General features: G+C 36.5%; 1 protein-coding gene across 1 annotated transcript in view; it reads right to left on the bottom strand.

Moving 5' to 3' along the window:
- Positions 1 to 27,447, bottom strand: part of Pspc1 (paraspeckle component 1) — a 60,262-nt gene extending 32,815 nt beyond the window's left edge. Inside the window, 6 exon segments of the mRNA XM_047552424.1 lie at positions 443 to 527; positions 4,776 to 4,886; positions 4,889 to 4,971; positions 6,762 to 6,857; positions 17,153 to 17,454; positions 26,904 to 27,447. Of these exon segments, the coding sequence (XP_047408380.1) occupies positions 443 to 527; positions 4,776 to 4,886; positions 4,889 to 4,971; positions 6,762 to 6,857; positions 17,153 to 17,454; positions 26,904 to 27,275 (1,049 nt within the window). The 5' untranslated portion in view covers positions 27,276 to 27,447.
- Between the last annotated feature and the right edge of the window lie 432 nt (positions 27,448 to 27,879).

The following is a 27,879-nucleotide window of genomic DNA, read 5'->3' as shown; positions in this document are numbered from 1 at the left end:
TTACTATGGAGTTCACTTCCATAAATCTTTTCAATAATCAGAAGTATAATAATACCTGAGATTCTTAGTAGTGTTATACACATGAAGAAATAAAAACTAATAGCGATTCAAACATATCTATCTCTGAAAATAACATCTAATAAATCACATGCAACATTATCTAAGCTCCTTATTAACTCCAAAGAATATGCAATCAAAGTACCCTTAATCATCTAAAAAATCCTAAGAAAATTATACTAGAATACTGAGTAATTCCCTATGTGAGTCAAAAATAGGCAATGTTCTTTTTGTTGTTGTTGCTGTTTAGGGGTTTTGTTTTTGTTTTTGTTTTTAAGCATTTTCCTACTTGTACAACTTGTTTATAATAGATGGTAGAACATTTATTAAAACTCACTCACAAATCTATATATTTTCATGTTATGTTACAATGATATTCGTTTACCTCAGTTGTATTTGCTTCCGTTTCTGCAGCTCTTGGTTTCTGAGTTCTTCCAAGCGTCTGAGTTCTTCCTGACGTCTCATCAGATCTATAAAATATTGACTATACATTAATATTTTTAGGTCCTTTGTTTTTATATCAATAAGAACAAAGATTCTCTATTCGTATCAATATACTCGTACAAATATAACTTATATACTGTATAATTAAGTCTGGCACTTAAGAACCAGACTAAACAGTAGATATAATTAACTAAGTCACGACATAAAACCCAAACAACCCTCTCAACACTATCAGCAGAAGTTCCTTCTGCGCTACGTTAATGTTTTATGAAGAAGTGCAGTTAAGGAGAAAAATCTTCAAGAAGGGAGCAGGACAGGGAAGTTCAATAACAATGTGAACAAGACCACTTTTAATCACTAGAACCTTAAAAAGAGAGAGAGGGGGATGGGGGAGAGAGATCTTTAACATCTCATATTTCTCATATGAGTGAGGTCATATTTCCTCACTCATAACAATGGTATAATTAACTTAAAAGGTCCAATAATCAAATTATCAGTTAAGCACAGTTACCTGATACTTAGCAGGGTAACTATGATTTAAAATAAAACTAGTATTTTATATTTACTAAATTATATGTTGTTAAAAGCTAAACATTCGAAGTTACTGAAATTTCACTAAAGCTTATATATTTATTTTATTTATTTTTTTTGGGGGGGGTACCAGGGATTGAACTCAGGGACACTTAACCACTGACCCACATCCCCAGTCATTTTCTGTATTTTATTTAGAGGCAGGGTCTCACTAAGTTGCTTAGATTCTTGCTAAGTTGCTGAGGCTGGCTTTGAACTAGAGATTCTCTGCCTCAGCCTCCTGAGCCACTGGGATTACAGGCGTGCACTTATAAGTTTATGCACCAGCATGACAAATATCTTCCTAGGGGAAAATAAAAATAAATGATTCCCACTTATCTACAATTCTGCTTTCTATAGTTATATTTAACCACCGTGTAAAATGTTACATGAAAAATTCCAGAAATAATTCAAAAGTTTTAAATAATTTTATTATAATATAGCAATAATTATTTATTGTTAATTTCATACTGTGCCTGATTCATAATTCAACTTTATTCACAGGTACATATGTATAGGAGAAAATAGAGTATACAGTGAGCTCAGTACCATCCCCACCAACAGGCTTCCTTGAAAGTAGTCACCCTCAGGTAAAGGGGGACTTACTGCTATTAGAGCATGGTTTATACTTTGATCCAATAAATTACACCCAGAAATTTAAAGAAAGTAATTCAAAAACATCCACAGACATGAAGACATCATTTGCAGCATTACTTATTAGTAGATCAAATAATATTTAAAATGCTTACCTAAGAAATTTAAAGATAAAAGACTATAAAACCCATGTTATAATTTCAATATATCATTAACAATGGATACAGAGCAAAAGGGAAAAGAGGAAAATATAGATGAATTTAAAATTTTCTTCACTTAATATTGTTCCTCTTGTGAAAACTGAGTAACTTCTAGCAATTTTCTTTACAGAAAAGCAACATTTGAATCCACAAAATAAAAGTCTAGTCTCAAGGAAAAATTGTAATATTATGATCTGTGACAAATATATTGATACAATGATGAACAGATAAAAGGATGTAATAAAGTACTAGGCACCGAGGTACACACCTGTAATCCCAGTTATGTGGGAGGCTGAAACAGAAAGATCAGGCAAGCCTGAGCAACTTAAAAGAGACCCCCATCTCAAAAATTTTTTTTAAAAAGGGTTGGGGACACAACTCAGAGGTAGAGTGCTTGCTTATCATATGCAAGGTCCTGGGTTCATTGCCCAGTATCACAAACAGAAATAATGATGTGGGGCTGGGGAGATAGCTCAGTCGGTAGAGTGCTTGCCTTGTAAGCACAAGGCCCTGAGTTCGATCCCCAGCATCCAAAAAAAAAAAAAAAAAAAGAAATAATGATGTAATGAAGCAAGTACAATACAAATTCAGGCTATTTAAGACTCCTTCATAGAAATACAAAATGCTAGAAGATTCTAAAATGTATTACCAATTAAGAAAGAAAGGGAAGGGAAAGTTCCATGATTTCACACGTTTAATAACAAGGATCAAAGAGAATATTTCAGCACATACAAGAGCTCAAGAAATATTGTTTCTATGCCCTTCTTAAAGAGAACAATTGAGAATAAACATCAAAGAAGTAATGAACAGTAAAGTCATGCCTTAACGTACGTACAATAAGGTTAAGATTTATACACATATGAGAATAATGATTAAAGATGGGGCTGAGAGTGTAATTCAGTGGGAGAGAAAATGTTCAGCATGCCAAGACCTGGATTCCATCCCAGTACAAGAAAGAGGAAGGGAAGAAGAATGTCAATATCATAAAAAAAAAAATCACAGGTAAGGTAACAAAAATTGACAGGAAAATCAAAAGAAGGATGACCAAATATAGCTATTTCCTTGTTCGTTTTTCTTTGGTAGTTGAGAATCATCACTTAAAGGAAACAAATATACTTTTTATTACTTGATTTATAATTACCAAGGCAAAATTTTGTACAAATATTTTTAAAAATTAAGACAACCAAGAAAAACAGTAGTGGAAAGGGAGAAAGTAACAGCAAAATACATGGTGGAGAGTTAATACTATCTACTTAGAATTGTATTAAGTTAGGGTAACATAAAAAATTCAGGAACTATATCCTATGCTGATGATCAAAAATAGATGGGAGGAGCTGAAATAATGGCTCAGTGTTACAGTGCTTGCCTGGCATGTGTTGAGGCCCTGAGTTCAATTCTCGGCACAGCATGCAAATAAATAAATGAAATAAAAAAGATCCACTGGACAACTAAAAAATATCTTTAAAAAAAAAAAAAACAGATGGAAGCTGGGCATGGTGGCACATGCCTATAATCCCAGCAACAGGAGGATGAGGCAGGAGGATGGTTTGAACCAAAGAGTTAGGGGTCAGTCTGGGAACAATTCAAAAAAAAAAAAAAGGCTAGAAGTGCTATTGCACCCGTAATTCTGGCAACTCTACAAGTCAAGATGAGAGGATCAAAAACCATATACCCTGTACTTCATCCTAAAGGTAACAAACACCAAAACAATTTAGAGATGAATGGACGAATTTTTACCTTTTAAAGAAACACTGACTCTATACTGAATGGTCTACAAAAGGCAGCATCAGATGGAAGAAGTCCCACAAAATACTGCAGATAGCCAGAGAGACATTTCTAGTGCCTTGATCTCTGGGGACAGCTAAAAGAAGACAGATATTAACTGACATGCTAAATTTAAAAACAAAAATGAAAAACATAAGAATATTAAGTAGAGAGCAGGGCTGGGGATGTAGCTCAGTGACAGAGTGCCTGCCTAGCACATAAGCAGCCCTGGGTTTAATCCCTAGTACCACCAAAAATAAATAAATAGTCTAAAGTAGAGAAAGTAATTACTTACTTGAAGTAAATAAAACTATTAGGTATAATGGCAAATATTGGTGACAGGAAGGACCAGGGAAAATTATTTGGAAAATTAAAGATCAGAAAAGGGAAGAGAGATATAAATAATAAAGACAGATAGGTATAAAAAGAAAGCTGCAGAAGAGAAAAAGGGAAATGAGCTTCTGAGATATGTTTAAACAGTTCATCATATTGTTAAGTATCTGACCAGTGGATGACAGTACACTATGGTCCATTAGCACGGCTCTTTGAAATTCTGTTAACACAGTCTCAAGACCCATTACTAGGAATTTACTCTTTCTGAATTCCCACATCCATCTGTGCATATGAATCTTTGCATCTCTGCTACATTATCCAAGTACAACATTTTGGCATGCAGTAATAATAATAAATCCCCAGTATCTGTCCTAATTTCCAGCAAACAAAAACTTGATACATGGTTTTATGCTTTAATTACCTATCAAGAATTGCACACTGTACTTTTCTTTTTGCCTTTAGAATCATGTATTTGCTACTGGCAAAATTTACCACCACTGAATTATCTCTGACAACATTACTCACATAGGTAGAACTTATTTTTACAGACTGAGCAAGCACCGTTAGTCCAAAAACCTGAAATCTGAAACACTCCTAGTCCCAAGCATTTCGGATGCTAACTCAACCTTTAACAAGTTCATGTTTTTATAAAAGGAATTCTCTCAGAAAAGGAAAATTTTTATTAAATATGTTGAGTTCCAACTCTGTCTCCAAACTCCTAAACAGCAACTTAAGTAATAATACATGTCAGTGGGCACACAAATAAATCAAGAAGAAATATCACACTATATCTATATGAAAGCCTGTTTTTACCTTGCCTCATTAGCATTAATTGGTGTTCATGCCTAGCTGCTTCCATTTCTGCCTCCAGTTTTTCTTTGGCTTCTCTGATGTTTCTATCAACCTGCTCACGCTGCTGTTTTCCATTTCATCAAGAGCCTTCCATCGAGATGCATACTCAAATTCAAATGTTCCAGGTTGAGCAAAACGTGGTGGTTGTTCTCTTTCCCTAAATTTACATTAAAAACACAGAAATGTATACTTAAAAGTAAACAACAGCAGCAACAGAGAATAACTACTACCATTTATTGAGCACTTGTATATATATATATATGTGTGTGTGTGTGGTTGTATATATATATATATATGGTTCTTTGTCACATGCATATTTTAGTAATAAAAGCAACATGCAATATTTTAGTAATAAAAGCAGTTTTAATTTGTTAATAAACTTTATTACAAATGATCAAATAAAAAATAAAGGCTATGTTATCTAAAACTTAAAAAAAATTCTATTATTATTGGCTATGATAACTTTATTTAAGAAGTACCCATAGGAACACAAGCCAAACTTCATCCCACCTACAATTTGCAATTATAAATTTTAACTTTTATTTTGAGGTAGAAAAAGGAAGATAAGAGGTGGGACGAAGTTCAGAAGATAAAGTAGAAGGTTGCCACAGAGGGAAAGATGTAGTAACAAGAAAAGGCTTCAAGGATCTTCAGAGGTACATGAGGATATACAAAGTTAGTCATGATACAGTATTCTATACCTGAAAAACAAATTTGAATCTTTTCTTAAAGTACTAACTAGAAAGTGTGAAGAAGTAAGATGATACACCAACCACTAATTTACTGAGAAGTATTAGCCAGCAGTTCCTGAGAGTGACTATAAAATAAATAGAAAAAATTCTTCACTTTCTCCCAAAGAAAACATCACTGAAATAACATGGGTTTTTGGAGTTAAAATTAAATTTTAAGCTTGCTTTTTATCCTTTGTGAGCATTTTCTCCTGAACATAACTCTTTAGTAGTAAAACTAGAAACATAACTAGATGTCTTTAAAAAAATTTTATTAAATCCCACTTTTTAAGACCCTTATAATTCCAGTTCTCTAATTCCCAATCCAAAAGTGTATGCTATTTCAAATTTGAAATGGTAAGATACAAGAAAATGTCAGGTCAATAGGAAGACATGGTTGAGTCTTTGAAAAATAGCATTATGGTTATGAATTACGATCCATTACTACTGATATTCTTCCTTTGCTCCAGGACTCAGTCTGCTGCTGGTTGAGTCCCCTACTCCAATTACTGGTCCCCCTTTCTTAGTCTTTTCTGATTCCTTCTGATCTTCTAATCTGCTATACACTGGATTAATTCAGGGCTCAGAGTTGAGTCCTTTGACTTGGCTTCCTATCACATGTTAGTACTTCCAGCCAGGAGGATGAGATGCATCCAACTACCTGTTCGACTGCACTACCAACACTCAGAATAGTGCTTGGCACAAAGGCACTGAAGTCACTAGTTATAAAAATACAGAGTATTTACAGACAATGTATATAAATATAATTGAACCATACTAAATAAAAAGGCAATTGATAAAATCTACAGCATTTTGAAAAAAAATTTTTTTAACCTCTAAGAATAGTTCTTCCTCTGTGCCAGATTATTTAACCTCCCAACTCTACTCCCTACCCACCCAAATGTCTTTTTACTTAAATACACCTGAAGCATACTAATTGAAGATATATTTTCACATTATCTAGATTTCATTTTTCTCTAGCATATGTCTCCTACTATCCACCTACCCCTGCCACAGTATAAAAGCAAAGACTATTCTAAGTAAAATTAATGTTTTACCCATAAAAAACACAACCAGCATTCCACATAAACCAGGCTACTCTACTAACCAGATAGTATGACCAAACAGAACATCTTATAATCCAATAGTACTAGACAGCAAATGTGATAAACACTCCTGATAGCACATATCTAAAATATCTTTATTAATAAAATCTTACTTATGATATTGCTGAGTTTTCTGCATTAGCTTCTCTGGCAATCCATCTTCATCATCAAATTGCTCCATGGGCTCCACAATGACTGGACGAGGAGTCCTGGATATATAAAGGCATTAATAAGTATTAACAAAATGCCTAGTTTTAACACCATTCTAGAAACTTTTTGTAACAAAAATATATGCTTGGAAAAATACCTCAGTTGAGATTATCTCAGAAGCAGCATATCTAGTAATAAAATCAGTCAATAAACATTTGCTAGCCAGATATAGATGAATGTCAAAGCCAGAAAAGATGAGTATACAAATTATCAGTTATGAAGCAGCAGAACCATTATAGTTCACTTTATAAAGCATGATGAAAAATAATGCATACCTAACCCATGTTTTATGTATGTGGCCCTTATAATTCCCATGTCCCATCACTTCAAACTACTCATCTCTACCCACATCTACCCACATCCCAGTTTCCCTCATTTATCAGTACTGTTCAGAAAAGAAAAAAAAATTCTTTCTTAAAAAATGCGTAGAGCACAAAGTGATACCTAAAAGGTATCAGTCAAACAAATGACAAGTAGGGGAGGCAAAAGACACAGGACATTCAAGGAGCAAGTTGGGAAAGGGAAGAGACAAGAGTGGATACTCAAATGTGACTAGAAAAACATTCCCTTCTTTAATATTTTTCTAAGTAAAACAGGAGAAAGAAAAGTTCATGGATGATATACTGATATTAAAATTTTCTTTGCTATTCGTTCACCATGCACACAACAGTAAGATCTATTTACACTGCCTTCAAACAATGATGCTTCAGAGAGAAACAGTTAGACTGTTAATGTTTGAAGTGTTACCAGAAGAGCTAGAGAGGTGAAGGGGCTTTTGGAATCCAAGAGCTTCTGTTTAACACATAAACATCCAGAGATTAACAGACTTTAAATCCTAAACTGGAAAAAAAAGATACAAAATGATTTTTAAAAATTATGTCTGAGCTACTGGAAACCTTTTAGACAAAGAGAATTAAAATCAGGTATGGGATATTGTGGGGTGGTGGAATCAAATTACAGAAACCTCAAATAAACTAAGTAAGAACACAAAGAAAAGGGATTTGAAATTTGGTACTTTTAAGAGGACTCAAAGGAGCCGAGGGCCAAAATGAAGATGATGAATTAAGTGGATGATTTACCCAATGGAAGCTAGGACAGGACAGTAAACTAAGAATAGTAACTGGGGCCAGTCTTGGTGACACACACCTGTAATACTAATGGCTCAGGAGGCTGAGACAGGAGGATTGTGAGTTCAAAGCCAACTTCAGCAAAGGCAAGGTGCTAAGCAACTCAGTGAAACCCTGTCTCTAAATAAAATACAAAGCAGGGCTGAGGATGTGGCTCAGTGGTTGAGTGACCCTGAGTTTAATCCTCAGTATCGCAACACACACCACACACACACACACACATACACACACACGAAGAACAGTGATAGGACCAAATAAAAAAAGTTCCAGGTAAAGCAAAGGTCAACAAAGAAAGAAGATGAACATCCCTTCAATAATACAAGGCCATTCTTACCCTCAAAGAAAATTAAGAAGGATACCCAAGAAGGAAAATTACTAAGCAGACCACCTGTCTCACAAAACATGACAATTACTTAAAAATGGCATGATTATTACATGAAGACAAGGAAAATGGATAAAAGGTTAAGAAAAAAAGAATGACATCTTTATATACTCAAACATAACAGGTATTTTAATTATAGTATAGATCACTAGACAATTCTCTCCTTTTTATTTAGAGACAAGGTCTCACTGAGTTGCCTAGGGCCTAAGTTGCTGAGGCTGGCTTTGAACTCACAATTCTCCTGTCTCAGCCCTCCTAGTCGCTAGAATTACAGGTGTGCACCACTGCACCTGCCTGCCACTAGATAATTCTTAAAACATGTGCAGAGAAGGAAAGTAAAGTCTTCTGGAAAGAAAGAAATACATACTAATGTGCACACTCTTCCAGCCTTTCCTTTATTATCTTGTTCTCGAAATTCTACTTCTAAAGAGACATATGAGCAAGTGTGCAAAGATCAGTCACAATCACCTTTATCACATTACATAACAAAAGTGCGGAATATAGGCATGTGTGGCACACACAAGGAAAGTACTTAAGGACTGTGTCTTATTTTTGTTAAATTAGGATATATGTTAAAAAGTAACAACTATGGTTTCACTGTACCTCCTATTCTCTAGAATCACCCTTTGTCCATTTTCTCACCTTTTTATTTTTTGAAGTACTAGGGATTGAACCCAGGATATTCTACCACTAAGATATACCCCACCATCCCCAATCCTCTTTATTTTTTTAATTTGAGAAAGGGTCTCACTAAATTGTCCAGGTTAGCCTCAAACTTGCAATAATCCTGCCTCAGCTTCCCAAGGAGCTAGGGTTATAGGTATGTAGCACCACACCCTACTTTCACTCACCTTTTAATTTTGCTTTCATTTTTCAGTGTTCACAAAGTTTTGAATCTTAAACTCTAGTAATTATAGGTATAGTTATTAAATTTATCATTTTAACAAATATAAGTGCATATTACATAGGAAAAAAATTGAAAGGAAACAAATCAAAGCAGTTAATCATAAGTTAAATGGAGCTAACTGTATTGTAGGGTTTTAATATTTCTTCCCATTTTGTCACCCAAACAATTACTAGTTTATCTCCTTGAAAATGTTTCATTTAAACAGGAATATAAGTTTTATATCAGAAAGTCCCACAAGGGATGGGGGTTGTAAGGCATTGGGTTCCATCTTTAGCACCACATAAAATAAATAAACAAAAATAAAGGTACTGTGTCCACCTACAAATAAAATATAAATATAAAAAGAAAAGTAAGTCCCACAAAGTACCATCATTTGGAGAGGACCGTTAATTATGTTGTGATGTGACTTAAAAGATGATGCAGGGCTGTAGGAGGTGCTCAGTAGTATGGTGCTTGGCTAGCATGCCCAAGGCCCTAGCCTAGGTTCAATCCCGGTACTACCAAAAAAAAAAAAAAAAAAAAGTGATGAGTATTTTGCTAATGTAATTTTAAAAAGACAAGAGACGTCTCTTACTTCACCATTTTTTTCATATTACTCTTTATTAGCATAGTTGGGAATAAGTGAAGAGCTATAATAAAATAACTTTTAACAAGACAAAAACAACCAAATGTTTTCTGACAAAAGGAAAATAAAATCAGAAGAATATGATAGTGTTATCTTAGATTTATATAATGACCCAATGGAACAATGTGGTGATTTTAAAAGAGAGGGGAAAATTTGTTCTAATTTTTTTTTAATCTTCTTTTTGTTCTTTGAAGATGTCTACAAAATAATCCACATACTAAATTTAACAAATAACTGGGGACTGCTAAAAGACATTGGGTCCAATTGAGAATGACGGTATCCCAAGTGTCAAAACCACTTTTCTAGAAAGGTAAGTAACACTTTATACTTCTACTACAAGCAGGTTTTTCTAAATAATCCTCAAGTTTCTGATATATAAGTAAAAGAAATTTTACAGCTAGGCACAATGACACACGCCTATGATCCCAGTGGCTTGAAAGGCTGAGGCAGAGGCAGGAGGATGGTAAATTCAAGGCCTGTCTTAGCAACTTAGCATGGTCCTAAACAATAATCAAGACTGTCTCAAAGAAATAAAAAATTAAAAAGGTTGGAGGATGTAGCTCAGTGGTAAAACAGAGGCCTAACAACTGGTAAGTGAAAGAAAAAATATATATTACAATGTTATTTTTATTAAAGAAATTTTAAAATCTAGGTATAACCTCATTTAATATAAAAGATATAACATAGTAAACAAAATGATAGAAAAAGTAATCCCTTTCAAATGAGTTATAAAATAGAAATGTATACAAGAGCTATTAGTTGATCATCTATGTACAGAAATGAGTTAAAAGGCAGGTTTAACACTGCTAATTCACCATCCTAATTGGTAAGTTGCTTATCAGTGCCTACACTATTGGGACAAACAATGTGATTTATGTGAACATAAACCTTTTAACATTATTTCCTTCTGGGATCCCTAACTTCTAGTAAACTTGACGACTGACCCTACCAACCTACATATGCATGCACACACTCATTCCTCTGGACTCCAAGGTTCAGGTTAATTTCCCTGGTAGATAACATATCACATGTCTTGTTTGGATGAATTACACTAGTTTCCAACAGACTATACCCCATGCTACTTTTCCCTTTTGCTTATTGTGTCTTGTGCCCTTTCAGTATAATAAATCTTTAGAGTATTGCATAGATGCTGCAGCCTCTTGAATCCTTACCACCAAATGTGGAGATTTTCTTAAGAGTTCCCATGATACACCTGTAAACACACTAACCAAATATAACTTATACTGACACATTTTCATACTTTTATTTCCCGTCTTTTTCCTAATCTAGTATTTGGAAAACAGCATATATTTAGTTTTGTATATTTCCATTTTTAATTTTTTCCTCACTAAATTGTTTTATTTATTAAAAAAAAAAAATAAGCAGGGCTGGGGATATAGCTCAGTTGGTAGAGTGCTTGCCTTGCAAGCACAAGGCCCTGAGTTCAATCCCCAGCACCACAAAAAAAAAAAAAAAAAAGCAAAAAAGAGCATGCATGAGATCTTGGGTTTAATCCCCATACTGCAAAGGGGGGGGGGAGCAGTTGATAAATAGCATCTGTGCATAGTAAAATGCCCTATCATAATCAACAGAGTTGTAATTTGTTTAGTTTTGTTTGAATTTTTCTGCAGACACACTATAAAATTTACTCAAACACCATTAAAATCCAGGAAAAGAATTAAAACAAATTCAAAATATACTCTTTTAAAGCATGTCAGTAGTGTACATGTAACCATCCCCATAATCTAATTCCCATAAGATTTTCATTACAAAGAAAAGAAACCCTGAACCTAATTAGCAGTCATTTCCCTATTTCCCTTGCCCTGATTCACTTTCTGTCTGTATGGTATATTCCTCCCCTTAAAACAACAAAAAACTATTAGTCAGGAGTAGTGGTAAATGCCTATAATCCCAGTGACTACAGAAGCTGAGGCAGAAGGATCCCAAATTCAAGGTCAGTCTCACCAACTTAGTAAGACCCTGTCTCAAATAAAAAACAAAAAGATATACTCAGTGGTAAAGCATCCTTGGGTTCAATTTCCAGTACCAAAATCAAAATAAAACAACACAATACTCTTATTGAGCTAGGGATGTAGTTCAGTGGTAGTAAACCTGCTTGGCTTGCTTGAGGCCCTAGGTTCCACTTCCAGCACCACTAAATCTAAAAATAATAATTAAAACTATTATGAGTGTCATATTTTCCACTATCATGTAATATCCTTTGGGAAATAACCACATAACATTCCACAGTAAATGCATTTTAATTATCTGGTCAATTCTCTATTAATTAGGGTTGTCCAAAGCATCAGAAGGACAAGTCAGAAATAAAATGACAGCTGTGCATTGTGACATATGCCTGTAATATCAGCTACTCAGGAGGCTGAGGCAAGAGAATTACAAGTTCAAGGCCAGTCTGGGCAACATAGCATGACCCATTTCAGAATAAAAGGGTTGGGCGCATGCATGTAATCCCAGTAACTCATGAGGCTGAGGCAGGAGAATTGCCAAGTTCCAGGCCAGCTTCAGCAATTTATAGAGAACCTATCTCAAAATAAAAAATAAAAAGGGTTGGGAATATGGTTAAGCATCCCTGGGTCAATCCCTATACCGGATGGATGGAGGAAGGACAGATGGATGGACAGACAGATAGGGCTGGGTATAGAGCTCAGGGGTATAATGTCCCTGGGTTAAATCTCCAATAGCAAATAATAATAATAATAAAATAAAAGATACAGGCATAGCACCATCATCATAGGTGAAGGTTTTTAAATTTTCCCTTTCTCATTTTTCTGCCTTTTGTAATTTCAAAATAGCATAAAGATGTAATTTATACATACTTTTGTATAGTATATTATGATGCTGTTTATCCAAAACCATGTATACTATATAGCATTTTATGGCAATTTAAAGATTTTTCACTCTTTTCTTTTTGCCCTTGATACTGGGAACTGAACCTAGAGACACTCTACCATGAAGAGATATCCCAGTCCTTTTTATTTTTATTTTGAGAAAAGTGTCTCACAAAGTTACCCAGGCTGGCCTCAAACTTGGGATCCTCCTGCCTCAGCGTCCTAAGTTGCTGGAATTACAGGTATGCAGCATGCCAATTGACTCTAAAGATATTCTCAAGAAAAATTTTGATCATACAAGATATTTACAGAGTTGGGGATGTAGCTCAATAGTAGAACACTTGCCTAGCATGTGAAAGGCCCTGGGTCTCATCCCCAGTACTGGGGGGGAGGATATTTAGAAAGTAAATCCCTATGGTATCACTCCTGAGTAACTTACTCACAACTTTTATAATTAATTCAGCTGTCAGTCAATAAACATTTGATTGCCTCATATGTACCAAGACTGTGGTTGGGGTTTAGAATACAAGACTCAACAAAAAAATCCCTAAAATCTTCAAAGTATTAAAAAAAAAAAAAAAGGAATAATACTCCATTTAAGAGCTAGGAAGAAAAAAACTAGAATGCTGTCATTCACAGTAACAGGGGGGTTGGAGGCATGCCTTTTGTGTACAAGGCCTTAGGTTTAATCCTCACCACAAAAATCAGAAAATGAGAATAACAAAGGGACACCAGTTTAGACAAGGTAGTCAAGAGATTTTCTCTCCACCACATATTTTAGCTGGCACTACCACGCAAATAGCAGAAGAGAAGAGCATTCTAAGTTCCCTGAGATGCAAAGTTTCTAAGTAAGGAGAATCTGTAGGCAGAATCAACCACTCCATTGGGAGCACAACATAAAAAAAGCAAGGGACCTGATACCAGACTAACTTTATTACAGCTATAATTCAACTTACTACAACTTACCAGCTGTACAACTTCAAGCAAATAACTTTACATTTCTGGAACAATTTTTTTCAAATGAAAAGAGGGTCAATAATAAACTGTTACAGCAAAAATCCAAGAGATATTTCATGATTATGAAATATCTTTCAGATAATAAAAATGTTCAACATTGCCCATACCCTCAAAACTGTTCTTCAAAGTATTTAAAAGTTACCTATGAGAACTTGTTAAATATTTACCAATGTGGCTATGATTTTAAAAAACACCAATTAATCAAAGCTTGCAATAGAAAATAATACTAATCACATGCTTTGCCCATTGCAAGAAATGCCTTGCACATTCCTTCATTCATTCATGAAATAATTACCACAAGCCTACTATGTGAGGAGGTATCATTAGAGTATAGGCGTTGTCCCCAGCAATGCAAAATAAAATTAAAATGAAACACAATTACAGGTGCTGGGATTACAGAATTCTAGCAAAACAAACTCCTGCTTTCATGGAGGTTACACTGTATTTGCAGAGAAAGAGCAGGCACTATGAAGGTAACTAAAACGGGGAGTGAATCATAAGTGATGGTACAGAGGATGGCTACTTAAAGATAGAATTAATCTACCATGGTGACACTTTCCTGTAATCCCAGCAATTTGGGAGGCTGAGACAGGAGAATCCCAAATTCAAGGTCAGTCTTTGTAACTTAGCGAGACCCCCAGCAACTTAGTGAGACCATCCCTAAATATAATATAAAAAGGGGTAGGGATGTGGCTCATTGTTAAGCACCCCTGGGTTTGATCCCGAGCACAAAAAAAAAAAAAAAAAAAAAAAAAAAAAAAGGCAGGCGGGGAATGAGGCTTCTGACAGTAAGGGAAAAAAAGTTCTCTGAGCAAAAAAGAGGAAGATCAAAGTCGGATACCAGAACAAGCTGGCCGTGTTGTAAAGCAACAGATGTAGTATAAATTTTAATTTTAGCATGAATGCTGACAGGTAAAAAACAAAGTGAAAAATATTTTACAAATGACCAACCTCTGAAGGCCAAGGAAACATTAAATTTAATTCTCCACACCCTAAAATATGTGAATATTTCACAACTGATGGCCAACAGCACCACATGATCAAGAAATACAAAAATTTCTCAGGTGTGGGAGAGCACATCTACAATCCCAGTAGTACAGGAAGCTCTGAAGCAGGAGGATGCCAAATTCAAGGACAGCCTCAGCAATTCAGAGAGGCCCTAAGAAATTTAGTGAGACCCTGACTCAAAATAAAAAACAATAAAGGTTGGGGATATAGCTCAGTGATAAGGAGTTCTTGGGAGTCAATCCCCAGTACCACAAAAATAAAAACAAGTTAAATTATAAAACAAAGAATCTGTAATAGTCAGAACAGTTTCGAAAAAAGAACAAAGTTGGTTAGGCAAGATGGCCTGCCATCCGTAATCCCAGCTACTCAGATGGTGGAGGCAGGAGAATCACAAGCTCCAAGGAAGTCTGGGAAACGTAGAGACCCTGTCTTAAAATAATAAAAAGGGCTGAGTAGCCTAGGATATGCCTAGGGTATGCCTAGTAGCCCTAGTATGCCTAGGGTTCAATCCCCAGTTCCACAACAAACAAAAGTTGAACTTTTTACACTATCTGATTTCTCAAAGCTTAGGATAAATTAGGTAATTAAGTAGCTTTGGAGCAGATACACTGATAAATAAAACAGAAAGAAAAACAGATTCTTTGTTTATATTTTGATGATGCTGGGTAATTGAACCCAGGGCCTCAGGCATGTCAGGCAAGAAATCCACCCTTGAGCAACATCCCAAACCTTTTCTTCCCCCAGATTTCAAATTTTGACAAAAATGTAAAGTCAAGAGAAATGAAATCATAATCTTTTCAATTGGACTTCAAAAACTACAAAAACTTCTGCTCTTTGGAAATCACCATTAAGGAAATTAAAAAGCAAGCCACAGAGCTCAGGCGTGCCTATGATACGTGAAAGTCTAGGTTCAATCTCCAATACTGGAAAAAAAAAAAAAAAAAAAAAAAAAGGCAAGCAACAAAGAGAAATATTCATAATATAGACAGGAATCTGAAGAATAGATAATTCAGTAAAAAGACAAAACACTCAATTAGAAAACAGTCAAAAAAACAGACACTTCATGGAGATATAACTGGCCAAAAAGCATATAAAAAAGATGCCCATCACTAGCCATTAAGAAAATAAAATTTTAAACACAATGAGATACCACTATATTTCCTAGACTATCTGAAAGATTAAAAATGCACAGCAAGTCAGGAGGAGACAGGATGGCAAGAAGACCCTCAGCAATTTAGAGAGACCCTGTCTCAAAATTCAAAACCATGAAGAAGGGCTGGGGACGAAGCTCAGTGGTAAAGAACCCTTCCCTTGTACCTTCAATCCCTAGTGCAAAAAAAAAAAAAAAAAAAAAAAAAAAAAAAGACTAAAAACGCCAAAAGCCTCTCATTTTTGACTGCTGGAAATTCAACACTTTGGAAAACAGTTTTGTCAGTTTCTGTTTTTTGAGGGGTACCAAGGGAATGAACTCAGGGGTGCTTAATCACTGAACTATATCCCCAGCCCTTTTTATATTCTGGAGATAGGGCCTCACTAAGTTGCTTAGGGCCCAGTTAAATTCTGAGGCTGGTTTTGAACTTGTGATCTTCTTGCCTCAGTATCCCAAGCTGCTGGGATTACAGGCGTGCACCACCACACCCAGTTAATTTAACTTTTTTTTTAGGAAAACGAACATACAGCAACTTACCCGTAAGTATTTACATAAGCCACACAAAAGCCTAATGCTCACAATAAGACTTGGAAAATATTCAAAGTGGCTTTATTCACAAAAGCCAGTGGTTACCAAACACCAACCCATAAGTCACTGGACAACTAAATATGGCCATGAAACAGAACATAATACTATAAAATACTATGCACACAATGATAAGAATGATATCTCAAACATTATGCTAAGCAAGAGAAATCAGACACAAAAGAATACATAAAACATGATTTCTATTAATAAAAACTCAACTTATCTATAGAAACAAAGATTAATATCTAGCTAGGGCAGTGGTAAGTAGTAGGGAGTAAGTATAAAAGGGCACAATGCAACTTTTCGGAGACAATGGAAATGTTCCATATCTTGATTGTAGTGGTGGTTACATGAGCACAAAAATTTGTTAAAACACATTTAGCTCTACATTTAAAACAGGGTGCATTTTAATGTATGTAAATTATACCTCAATAAAGCTAAAATTTATTAAAGGATTATATCATGACTCCTAACTCCTGGTGAGAGTACATAAAAATTCTTTTTCACATTCATCAAGAATTCATTCAATACCTACTTACCATATGCCAAGACAATATGAATTGCAAGGGAAGACAGAATTCCAGACCAGAGAGAAGCCATATGTAACTGGACAAAGGAAGGACAAGATATTTAAAACTTACGTTGTTAGCAAGAACGCCCCATCACCACATCTTTCCAGAGCCTTTCGTGCAGGAGGTTTTGCTGCAAATTCTACAAAACCTTTTCCTGTAGCTCTACCACGATCATCCACAACCACAACGGCTTTCTCTACTGGACCAAACTGGGAAAATGCTTGTTCTAGAAGCTCATTGGAAACAACTGGAGAGAGGTTCTTGACGGTTAGAGCTGCTCCATGTGTAGCAAAACGAATTCGGAGAGGTCTGCTCTTCAAAATGGTGCCATCCAGCTCTGCTTTTGCAATTTCAGCCAGTGTTCTGGATTCCTTTTTAAGAGGAAAAATCATTTTTAAAGACAATAGTAACAAAAATTTAAAATAGTGGCTTGCTTCTAAGGAAAACCAGGTAATTTTAGGAAATGGCGGATAGGGTTACTGTGTTTCTCTTTTTACTTTGGTATCATGTGCTTTTTACTGGTTATTCAAAGATCACTGTGCACATTGAGTAAAAAATCCAACCCACTGTCCTGTTAAAGGTCATTATATCACCAGGCACAAAGGTGCATGCCTGTAATCCCAGCAGCTCCAGAGGTGAGGCAGGAGGAGGCTGAAGTAGGAGGATCACAAGTTCAAGGCCAGCCTCAGCAACTTAGCCAGGCCCTAAGCAACCTAGTGAGACCCTCCCTGTCTTAAAATAAAAAATAAAAAGGGCTGGGGATGTGGCTATGATAAAGTGACCCTGGGTTCAATCCTCAGTAACCCAGTCCCCCGCCCAAAACATTATATAAAGATTAATTGCTCATAAATAAATGAACAGTTGTAAATCAAAGAAGGATCTTTTAAATATCTCCCACATATATTAAGATAAACATAATTACTTTTTGAGACCAAGTGCCAGTTACTATAAACTATCACTGATAAAGAATAATTCTCTATGCCCGCAATGATTTTAAATTTTTTTTAGTTGATGATGACCTTTATTCTATTTATTTACTTATATGTGGTGCTAAGAATGGAACTCGGTGCCACATATATGCTAGTCAAGAGCTCTACCAGTGAACCACAAACCCAGCCCACACCCTCAATGTGTTTGAAATTGTTACCTCAAAATCTCCCACCCCTCCTCTGCCAAACAAATCCTTTTCCTTTTTACTTCTTTTTATATTATCTGTAAAAATTACTATTAGGTCTTATTAACTACTCCTCCTGCATCGGCTACACATTTTCACTACCACATGGAAAGAAGCAAACACACATTCATGGGCTCTAATAATTCTATTGTATAAACAAGTACGCTAAGTACTTCCAAACTACAAAAAAATGCTCATTACTGAAAACAACATAACAACTTTCTTCCACTTGGAGAATTCAAAATAGGTGCAGAATAGGGTATGGGTGTAATTCAGTGCTAGAACACTTGCCTAATATTAGTGAGGCCCTGGGTTGGATCTCCAGTGCCATATATAAATAAATAGGTGTACAATACAGGTACCTAAGATAATAGATAACTGGTAAATTTCATAAAGATATTCTTTTTTCATTCATTTTGCTGTGGGGTCTCTACAGGAAGTACTGCAAACAGGCTGTGTATGCTTATATAAGAATACAGAACTGGGGCTGTACCTCAGTGGCAGAGTGCTTGCCTAGCACATGTGAGGCACTGGGTTAGATCCTTAGCACCACATAAAAATAAATGAAATAAAGGCATTCTGTCCATCTACAACTACAAAAAAATTTAAAAAAAAAATACAAATACACTACCTTATGAAAAATGTAAAGGAGAGCTTTTACTCAATCTTTAAAATAATCACAAGTCAAAAGTTACTGTCTTTATATAAAATACTCATAAGACTTTTCTTTTTTTTCTTTTTTTCCTAGTGGTACCAGATATTGAACCCAGAGGCGCTTAAGTACAGAGCCACACCCCCAGTCCTTTTTATATTTTCTTATTTAGAGAAAAGGTCTCACTAAGTTGCTGAGGCTGGCATTGAATGAGTGATCCTCTTGCCTCAGCCTCCCAAGTCAGTGGGATTACAGGTGTTTGCCATTGCACTTGGCCATGTTCTATACTTTTATAGCAGAATTAAACAGATGTACACAAGTCAAAATTTAACTATCGATTTAAAATTTGTATCTTTTGGGGCTGAGGATGTAGCTCAGTAATAAGAGTGCTTGCCCTGAAAGCACTAGAGTCTAGGTTCAATCCCCAGCACTGGGGGAGGAGGGGGGGATTTTTTTTTTAAAGGGCTAGGAACATGTAACTTGGTGGTAGAATATGTGCTTAGTAAGAATGGATTTAAACCCTAGCAACAAGAAAAACTCAAAGTTTATACTTCCCATGTTTTAAATGGTTCTAAAACAGTTTTCTCAACCTCAACATTAATATTATGAACTGAATAATTCTTATTATAGGGGTTTGTATTGTGCCTGTAGGCTGTTTAGCTGCATTCCTGACCTCTACTCACCACGTGCCAGTAGAACCACTCCCCCCAGTTGTAACAACCAAAAATGTCTTCAGATTTGTCAAATATCCTTGGGAAGCAAAACCATCTTGTTTGAGAACCAGTGTTCTAAATGTATACTACAAAAATCAATTACCTGTCTGTAAAAATCAAGTATCTATAAAAATCAATTAAAATTAAGTACTTGAAATGAGAACAAAGATTTCATGACTCAGAAAAATAAGGTATAACTTTAGGCCAGTCCTTATCCCTTATTAAAAAAAAAAATACACACAACACACACACACACACAAAACCAGGGGTATAGCTTAGTGATAAAGCACTTGCCTGGCCAGTTGAGGCCTTGGATTTGATCACCAGCACCCCACCCTCAAAGTCAGTCAGTCAGTAAGTCAGTCTGTGTCTCTCTTGTGTGCACTGGCATGCCTGTGTGCATGCATAAGTGTACATTGTCTTTTCCTTTGTTTTTAAATGGGAAGAAAATATGTGCAAACCATTTATCTGAAAAAGAAATTGTATCCACAATGTAAAAATGGTTTTTAAAACACAGTAATAAGAAAATTAATTGATAAATGAGTAAAAGACATGAACATTCACTTCACCAAAGAGAACGAGTAGGGTTAATAAACAAAAAGATGTTCAACATCATCAGCCTAGGAGGAATACAAATTTAAGCCACAATGAGATATCACAATACACTTATTTAACATGACAAATTTTGCACAAGACAACACCAATTGTTGAGGAGTATGGAGAACAATCAGTAATTTCATGTACTGCTGGTGGAAATACAAAACTGCATAGCAGCTGCCATGTATGGTGGTGAATGCCTGGAATCTCAGTGGCTCAGGAGGCTGAGGCAGGAGGATCTCAAGTTTGAGGCCAGCCTCACTAATTTAGCAAAGTTCTTAGCAACGTAGTAAGATCCTGCCCCCAAAATAAAAAATAATACATGTATGATTACACTACAGGTGTGACTGCACAATGTTCAGAGAAAGGAGAAGTTGTGCTACATCTGTGTACAATGTGTCTAAATGCATTCTACTGTCATGTATAACTAATTAGAACAAATTAAACAAATAAAAAATTTACTTAAAAAATAAGGGGTTGGGGCTCAGTGGTAGAACACTTTCCTAGCATGTGTGAGGCACTGGGTTCAATTCTCAGCACCACATATTAATAAAATAAGTCAACCAACAACTTAAAAAAAATAGAAAACTTTAAAATAAACAAGTTAATTACAATCAAAAAAAAAAAAAAAAAAAAAAAAAAAGCCTGGGGATGTGGCTCAGTGGTTAAGTGCCCCTCAATTCAATCCCTAGTACCAAAAAAGAAAAAACTGGATAGCTACCTTAGTAAAGTTTCAATATGAATTTTAAAATACACATACTATATAACCTGAAATAGCTCATTCACCACCATTTATTGAAGGGAAACAAATATGTTCATTAAAAAAATCTACATAATTTTTATAGTGGCTTTATTCATAATCACTAAAACCCAGAAACAATTCAAATAAACTTGCAATGGCATGACAGACTGTGATACCTTCATTCATTGGTTCATTATGCAACAATAAATAAAAATGAAATACTAATATGAACTACAACATTGTTACCAGGTGTGGTGGTGCATGCTTATAATCCCAGCGACTTGGGAAGCTGAGACGGGAGGATCACTAGTTCATTGTCAGCCACAGCAACTTAGCAAGTCCCTAAGCAACTTATGAGACCCTGTCTCAAAATAAAATATAAAAAGGGCCAGGGATGTGGTTCAGTGGTTAAGCGCCCATGGGTTAAATTTCTGGTACCAAATCAAACCCCTCTCCGCAAAAAAAAAAAAGAACAAAAATATAACATTGCTAAGTACCAAACACATGATGCTAACTGAAAGAAGACTGAACCAAGATTCCAGACATTCTCTCAGAAAAGAAATATGTAAAAACAGAAAGGAGATCATTGTTAGGGCATGGGGGTGGGAGATAGTACCTAGGTAGAGACAGCACAACTGCTTTTTAAAACTATAGGGTCTTGATGGAATATAAGGAATCACAAAATTGCAAATGACTTCCACAACATTCTAAACGACTACTCCAAGACTGCACAAACTAGGATCCAGTGATTTCGATTTTAGGACTCTTTCCAAAGAACATAAACTTCTCTCTATTTACTAGTTGCTTAAAATTCCCCACTGCAGGAGTTCTAAGTTAACAAATAGAAGGAAATCCACTGGTGCAAACCAGAAATAGACCTCAAGTCAATCAATAGAAAGTTGATTAAACACCACCAAGAACAGTGGTATAAACCAGTTAATTCCAGCAAGTTGGGAGGCTGAGACAGGAGGATCTTAAATTCAAGGTCAGCCTGGGCCAATTGGTGAAATCCTTTCCAAAATAAAACAAAAAGGGCTGGGGACATCACTTAATGGTAGAGCACCCTTGGGTTCAATCCCCAGTTATCACCAAAAAAAAAAAGATAGAAATCCTAATAACATAAAGATATTAAAGATAACATTAAATTAAAAAATCAAATCACAATGAATGTGTACAGTATAATATGATTTTTATGGAAAAATTACAAAGTGTGACAGGCACAATAATGTATGCCTGTAATCCCAGTTATTCTGGAGTCTGAGGCAGGAGGACTGCAAATTTGAGGTTAGTCTTCTCAATTTAGGGAGAGCCTCTCAAAAAAAAAAGGGCTGGGGGTGTAATTCAGTACTTTATAAAGTGCCCCATGCCCCTGGTTGAAGCCCCAGTACCAAAGAAAAATTACAAAAATTATCTTTTAGAAAGTACACTGGAGAGAAACGATGTTGTACTAACAAAACACACACAGTGGCACACACATATAATGCCAGGTACCTGAAAGGCAGAAGCAAGGGGATTCTGAATTTTAGTCCTGTCTAGGCAATTTAGACACACCCTGTCTCAAAATAACAAATAAAACTGGCTGGGGATATATAGCGACTGGCACAGCACTCCTAGGTTTAATCCTCACTATCTCTCTCTCTCTCACACACACACACACACACAAAATAAATATATATATAAGAGTTTTCCTGAGCCAGGTACTGTGGCAATGCCTGTAATCCTAGGGACTCCAGAAGCTGAAGTAGGAGGATGCAAAGTTTGAGGCAAGTGTCAGCAACTTATTAAGACTCTCATCAACTTAATGAAATCCTGTGAAAGTAAAAAAGGTTGGGGATATAGCTCAGTGGCAATGTGCCCCTGGGTTCAATCCCCAGTACCAAACCATAAAATGAAAAAATTAATTATTTTTTTACAAAAGGGGCTTGGGATTCACTCCGTAGTACAGCGCTTACCTAGCATTCACAAGGTCCTGGGTTCAGTCCCCAGTACTACAAAAAAAAGAAGAGAGACCACACATACACACACTTTGCTAAAATGTGATATGACTCAAAATTATATACTAAGTACATTCAACAAATCTCTAACATTAACATTTTATAAGAGGCATGTATCATTTCACAACTAGAAAAAAAAAAAAAAAAAAAGAGGCAGGTGGGGGGCTAGGTCCCTAATGACTGACTAAAAAGTAAATTCAATTGATTTTTAACTCTAATTGGTTTCTTAGAAAAATTGATTCTTGGCTGGGGATATGGCTCAGTTGGTAGAGCGCCTGCCTTGGAAGCAGAAGGCCACGGGTTTAATCCCCAGCACCACCAAAAAAAAAAAAAAAGAAAGAAAGAAAAAGAAAAGAGAAAAGGAAAAGAAAAGAAAAATTGGTTTCTTAAACTTGACAAGCATTGCAATAACAGAGAGCTATTTAAAATAAGATAACTGGGGGCTGTGATAGTGTCTCAGTGGTAGAGCACTTGCCTGGAATGTGTGAGGATCTGGGTGGAATCCTCAGTACCACACATACATAAATATAATAAATAAAATAAAGGTCTATTGACAACTAAAAAATATTTAAAACAAACAAAAAAAAGAATGGTTGGGCCCACTCCCAGAATTTCCTGATTCTGTAGATCTGGGGTGGAGCCCTAGTATTTACAAACCTAACAGATTTCTCAGCTAATGGATAAGGTGAGATTGCCTGAGGAGGTATAAGGTCACCAAGGCTAGCATGTATAGTAGGGGAAACAATTTAAGCAGTCTCTGCTTAGACTAGGAAAAGATTTAAAGACACTGGTCAGGAACCACTGTTTGAGAAATGTTTTACTAGGCTAAAAACAGAAAGAGTTCAGGTCAAACTAATACCAGTTTTAGCTAAATCAAACTAATTTCAGCTGCCCTCTTCAACCAGACTATGTGTCAGACCATCACTATGGAGTTTAGGACAAGAGGTAATAAAAAGTCCCAACATTTCACACACACACAAAAAAATGTAACAAAAAACTAACTTTAGGGCTGGAGTTGTAGCTCAGTGTTAAGACACTGGGTTGGATCTTCAGCACCACATAAAAATAAATGAATAAAATAACAGCACTGTGTCCATCTACAACCAAATTTTTTTTTTTTAAAAAACTATCTAAAATGTACAACTTTTCAGTTAATCTATCCAGTCTAAAATTTCAATAAACCAAAATCTAAAATTCTACAATAAAATATGTCCAAAACAATCGATTTCATCTCTAATGTAGAATAGGCTTATCATCCACATTAAGAAGCACTTAGGCTGGGGATATAGCTCAGTTGGTAAAGTGCTTGCCTTACAAGTACAGGGCCCTGGGTTCGATCCCCAGGCACCGGAAAAAAAAAAAAACAAAAAAAAACACAAGAAGCACTTAAACTGTAAGAAACACTTAAATTGTTTCCCCACTATTCAAACTAGCAATGCTGACCCTCTGCCATATCAAAAATGTTTTCTTCTATCGACTGGAATATTACAACTACCAGTTTAAGAAAAGTTATTTGCATCTTAAAGATGAGTTACTGAATAAATTTATTTCAAGGAACATAAACCAGTTAAAATTACGCCTTTATTTTTTTTGGGGGGGGGTGGTTACTGGGGATTGAACTCAAGGGCACTTGACCACTGAGTCACCTCCTCAGCCCTATTTTGTATTTTATTTAGAGACAGGATCTCACTGAATTGCTTAGTATCTCGCTTTTGTTGCTGAGGCTGGTTTTGAACTTTCAATTCTCCTGTCTCAGCCACTATACCATGTTTACTCAGATCTAGTATATATTACATGATTTTTCTAAGTAGAAAAAAACAATAGTTCAGAAATAAACCTTTTAAATTTACATCTTACAAACAGAGTTCACATTAAACTGTAAAGTTATCCAGAAGGTCAAATTCTGTAAACTAAATCCTGATTTCCAACTGACAAAACTTTACTAATCCTATGCAAAAAATTTAATGTACTATTTGGAGGAGCATATTATAAAAGAGCAAAGAGCAGCAGCCCTTCTCACCTCATAATCCTAGATTTTTTTAATTGAACAGTATTAAAAGTACATTGAATAAACTGTGTTGCCCCATACACTAGCCACATATGGCTATTTAAATTTAAATTAAGAGTCAGGCATAGTGTGATAGACCTGTAATCCCAGCAGCTAAGGCTGAGGCAGGAGGATCACAAGTTCAAAGCCAGCCCCAACAACTTATAGAGAAGCCCTAAGCAACTTAGTGAGACCCTGTCTCTAAATTTTAAAAAAAGGTTAGGGATATAGCTCAGTGGTAAAGTCAAATTACAGTCAAATTACACTCCCCAGCCCTCCTTGCCAGATTCAAGTGCTCCACAGTCACATATGGCTAGTGATTACCCTATTGGACAGCACAGATACATAACAGCATTTACATCATTGCAGAAAGTTCTACTTGGACAGTGTTGATACTTAAGGGAGGAAGGAATTGTCTGCAACATAAAAGAAAAGAAACAAAAAGATTTTCCGATGTCAAAATGTTTACTGGTTTAAGTGTAAGGCTTTCAAAAATGGGAAATGCAGTCCCTCCATTCTTCCTTTTCCAGAAATCAACTTCAGAATAAAACAGTGCAGACAAGAGGCTAAGGATCATGAAAATATTACATAAAATCCTTTTGGAAAGTTTACCAAAAGTTGCTTATAGTACTTCATTTATTAATTTTGAGATGATGGGGATGGAACTCAAGGCTTCTGGCATGCTAGGCAAGTGCTCTACTACTGAGATACATCCCCAAACTTTTGCATTTATATTAAAAATATATTAAAAATTTTACCAAATGACAGGCTGTTTCTCTGCTGTCCAAAAAATAAATAAACTGGTCAAAATGTACTGATTATTATTTAATTACTAAATTTTCTCTACATGTTAAGTTTTACTTTATCCACATATGGAGAGAAATCAATTTTGAAAGTCAGAAGTTCCAATAAGACAGCTTCCATAAATTGCAATGAATATCATCAGATAGTCTAACTAGAAAGATAACAGGAAAAAAGTCATAAGTGTAAAAAAGTCCCCTTCTAAAGATTTTGAAGAAAAAACAGTATCTAAATATGAATTACAACAATGCTGTATAACTGAAACTGATGAACGCACCACAAAACACAGGAAAACCTAATAAAAATATTTTGTCCTGAGTGTAAACTGTCACAGCTTTTTAGAATGTGAAGGAGGCATAATTTCTGCATGTTAGTGGAAAACTTTTCAAAATTTAGATTCAAGGGGGGGCAAGACACGTAATATTCTACTGCAGATCAAATAAGACAAATATAAAGTAGTATATTGTCCAACTTTCTCCCTCCCGGCGCCAAAACACAGGTACCTCCAAAAGTCGGACAAAAAACAATATATTACAAATAACAATTCAGCACTGTGCCATCACCGCAGATCTAACAGCGTTACTCGGGTACAGAGTTTAGGCACCTGCAGGGTTTCAGGTAAAGAGAGGGCTTCGCTGAGGTGAGTATTAACGGGGTTTATTGTTAAATGCATGTAGGGCTTGTTGAAGGCAAAGGGGATGTTCTGGGTAAGTCTTTAAGAAGCAAGTCGTTTGCTCCTTCAAACCTAGTGAAAATTCTGGCCAAACCGAAGCTCCCGTTCCAAGTCCACATTCAATTCATTTTCTTCACAACATATTTGTGCCTCGAAGAACTGTCACCCGAAAATGTCGTCGGTTCCCGTGACCCCGACCCCTGCGGCACCGGAGGCTACGCGTTCAGGCAGGTTGACCGTAACCATCTAGCGCGCGGCAGCAGGCCTGCAGCTACACGGCGAAGCCCAACCGGCGCGAAGAGGCCACCACGCCGAGCAGGGAGCCGAGGCGGTTACCGTCCAGAGGGACCGTGTCCCTGGGCAAGTGCAGCCCCGCAGACACCCCGACCGCCCTTTCGTTCCCTCGGGCCGGCGGCCCGAGACTCACCAAGCGGATGAAGCCGAAGCCACGGTCCCGGTTGATGAAGACCTCGCTGGGCTCGCCGTAGCGCTCGAAGAGCCTCTTGAAATCCTCCTCGGTGATGTCGGTGGGCAGGTTCCCTACAAAGAGGCGGCAGCGCTGCGTGTACGTCTTCTCACCCGGCTTTAGAAAACTCTTGATGTCAATGGTGAACCCCATCTCTTCCTCCGGGTGGTCCTCCGGGGGCGCTGGGGCAGGCGGTGCCTGCTCTCCCGCCAGCGCCAGCGCCATGGCCGCCGCGGCCACCGGCTCGTTCTCGCCGGCCGCGGATTCAAGCGCGCGAAGACGGGCCGGGTTTTTCTCAATGCGTACTTGCTTCAGGTTTCCTCTTAACATCATCTTAGTGAGTTCGCCTCAAATACCGAATACAGGCCTAGATATATGTATATGTCTCTACATGTATCTATGGAAACGAAGCATGGGAAGTCAGAAGACCGCTAGATACCGGAGCCCGCAGCCCTGCCTACCGCACTAACGCCCGCGGCAGCCGCACATTCAAAATGGCGCTGCCACAAGCTGCAGTTGGAAGGAAAGACGCCGAAGCTAGTCCCGCCCCTCCGCAAAGGCCGGCGCCTAATCGACTCTCCTGCGCATGCTCGGTACCAACTGAACTTTGGCTAGCGCTGTGTATGCGCACAACGTTTTGCGCTGTACCAAGAGCCGCCTCCTAGGGTGGGAAAATGCAGCTTCCCACCTTCCTAAAACATAGGGTACTGTTATTTGTATGTATGGGGCAGATTATGTTATGTATGCAGCAGCGTTTGAAAATACAATGATTTGGGGAACATCTTTATCCTTTTGAATATAAACTCAATTTTCAATGACTCCAACAAAATGAAAACCTGCATTTTTTTAAATATATAGATTTTTAGATGTTTATAGACCTTTATTCATTTCTTTTTAAGTGGTACTCAGAATCAAACCCAGTACCTCACACGTGCTA

This window comes from Sciurus carolinensis, chromosome 5 (assembly GCF_902686445.1).
Source record: "Sciurus carolinensis chromosome 5, mSciCar1.2, whole genome shotgun sequence".
NCBI lineage: Eukaryota > Metazoa > Chordata > Mammalia > Rodentia > Sciuridae > Sciurus > Sciurus carolinensis.
The sequence above is the reverse complement of the archived record's forward strand: the minus strand, read 5'-3'. Positions and strand labels throughout refer to the sequence as shown.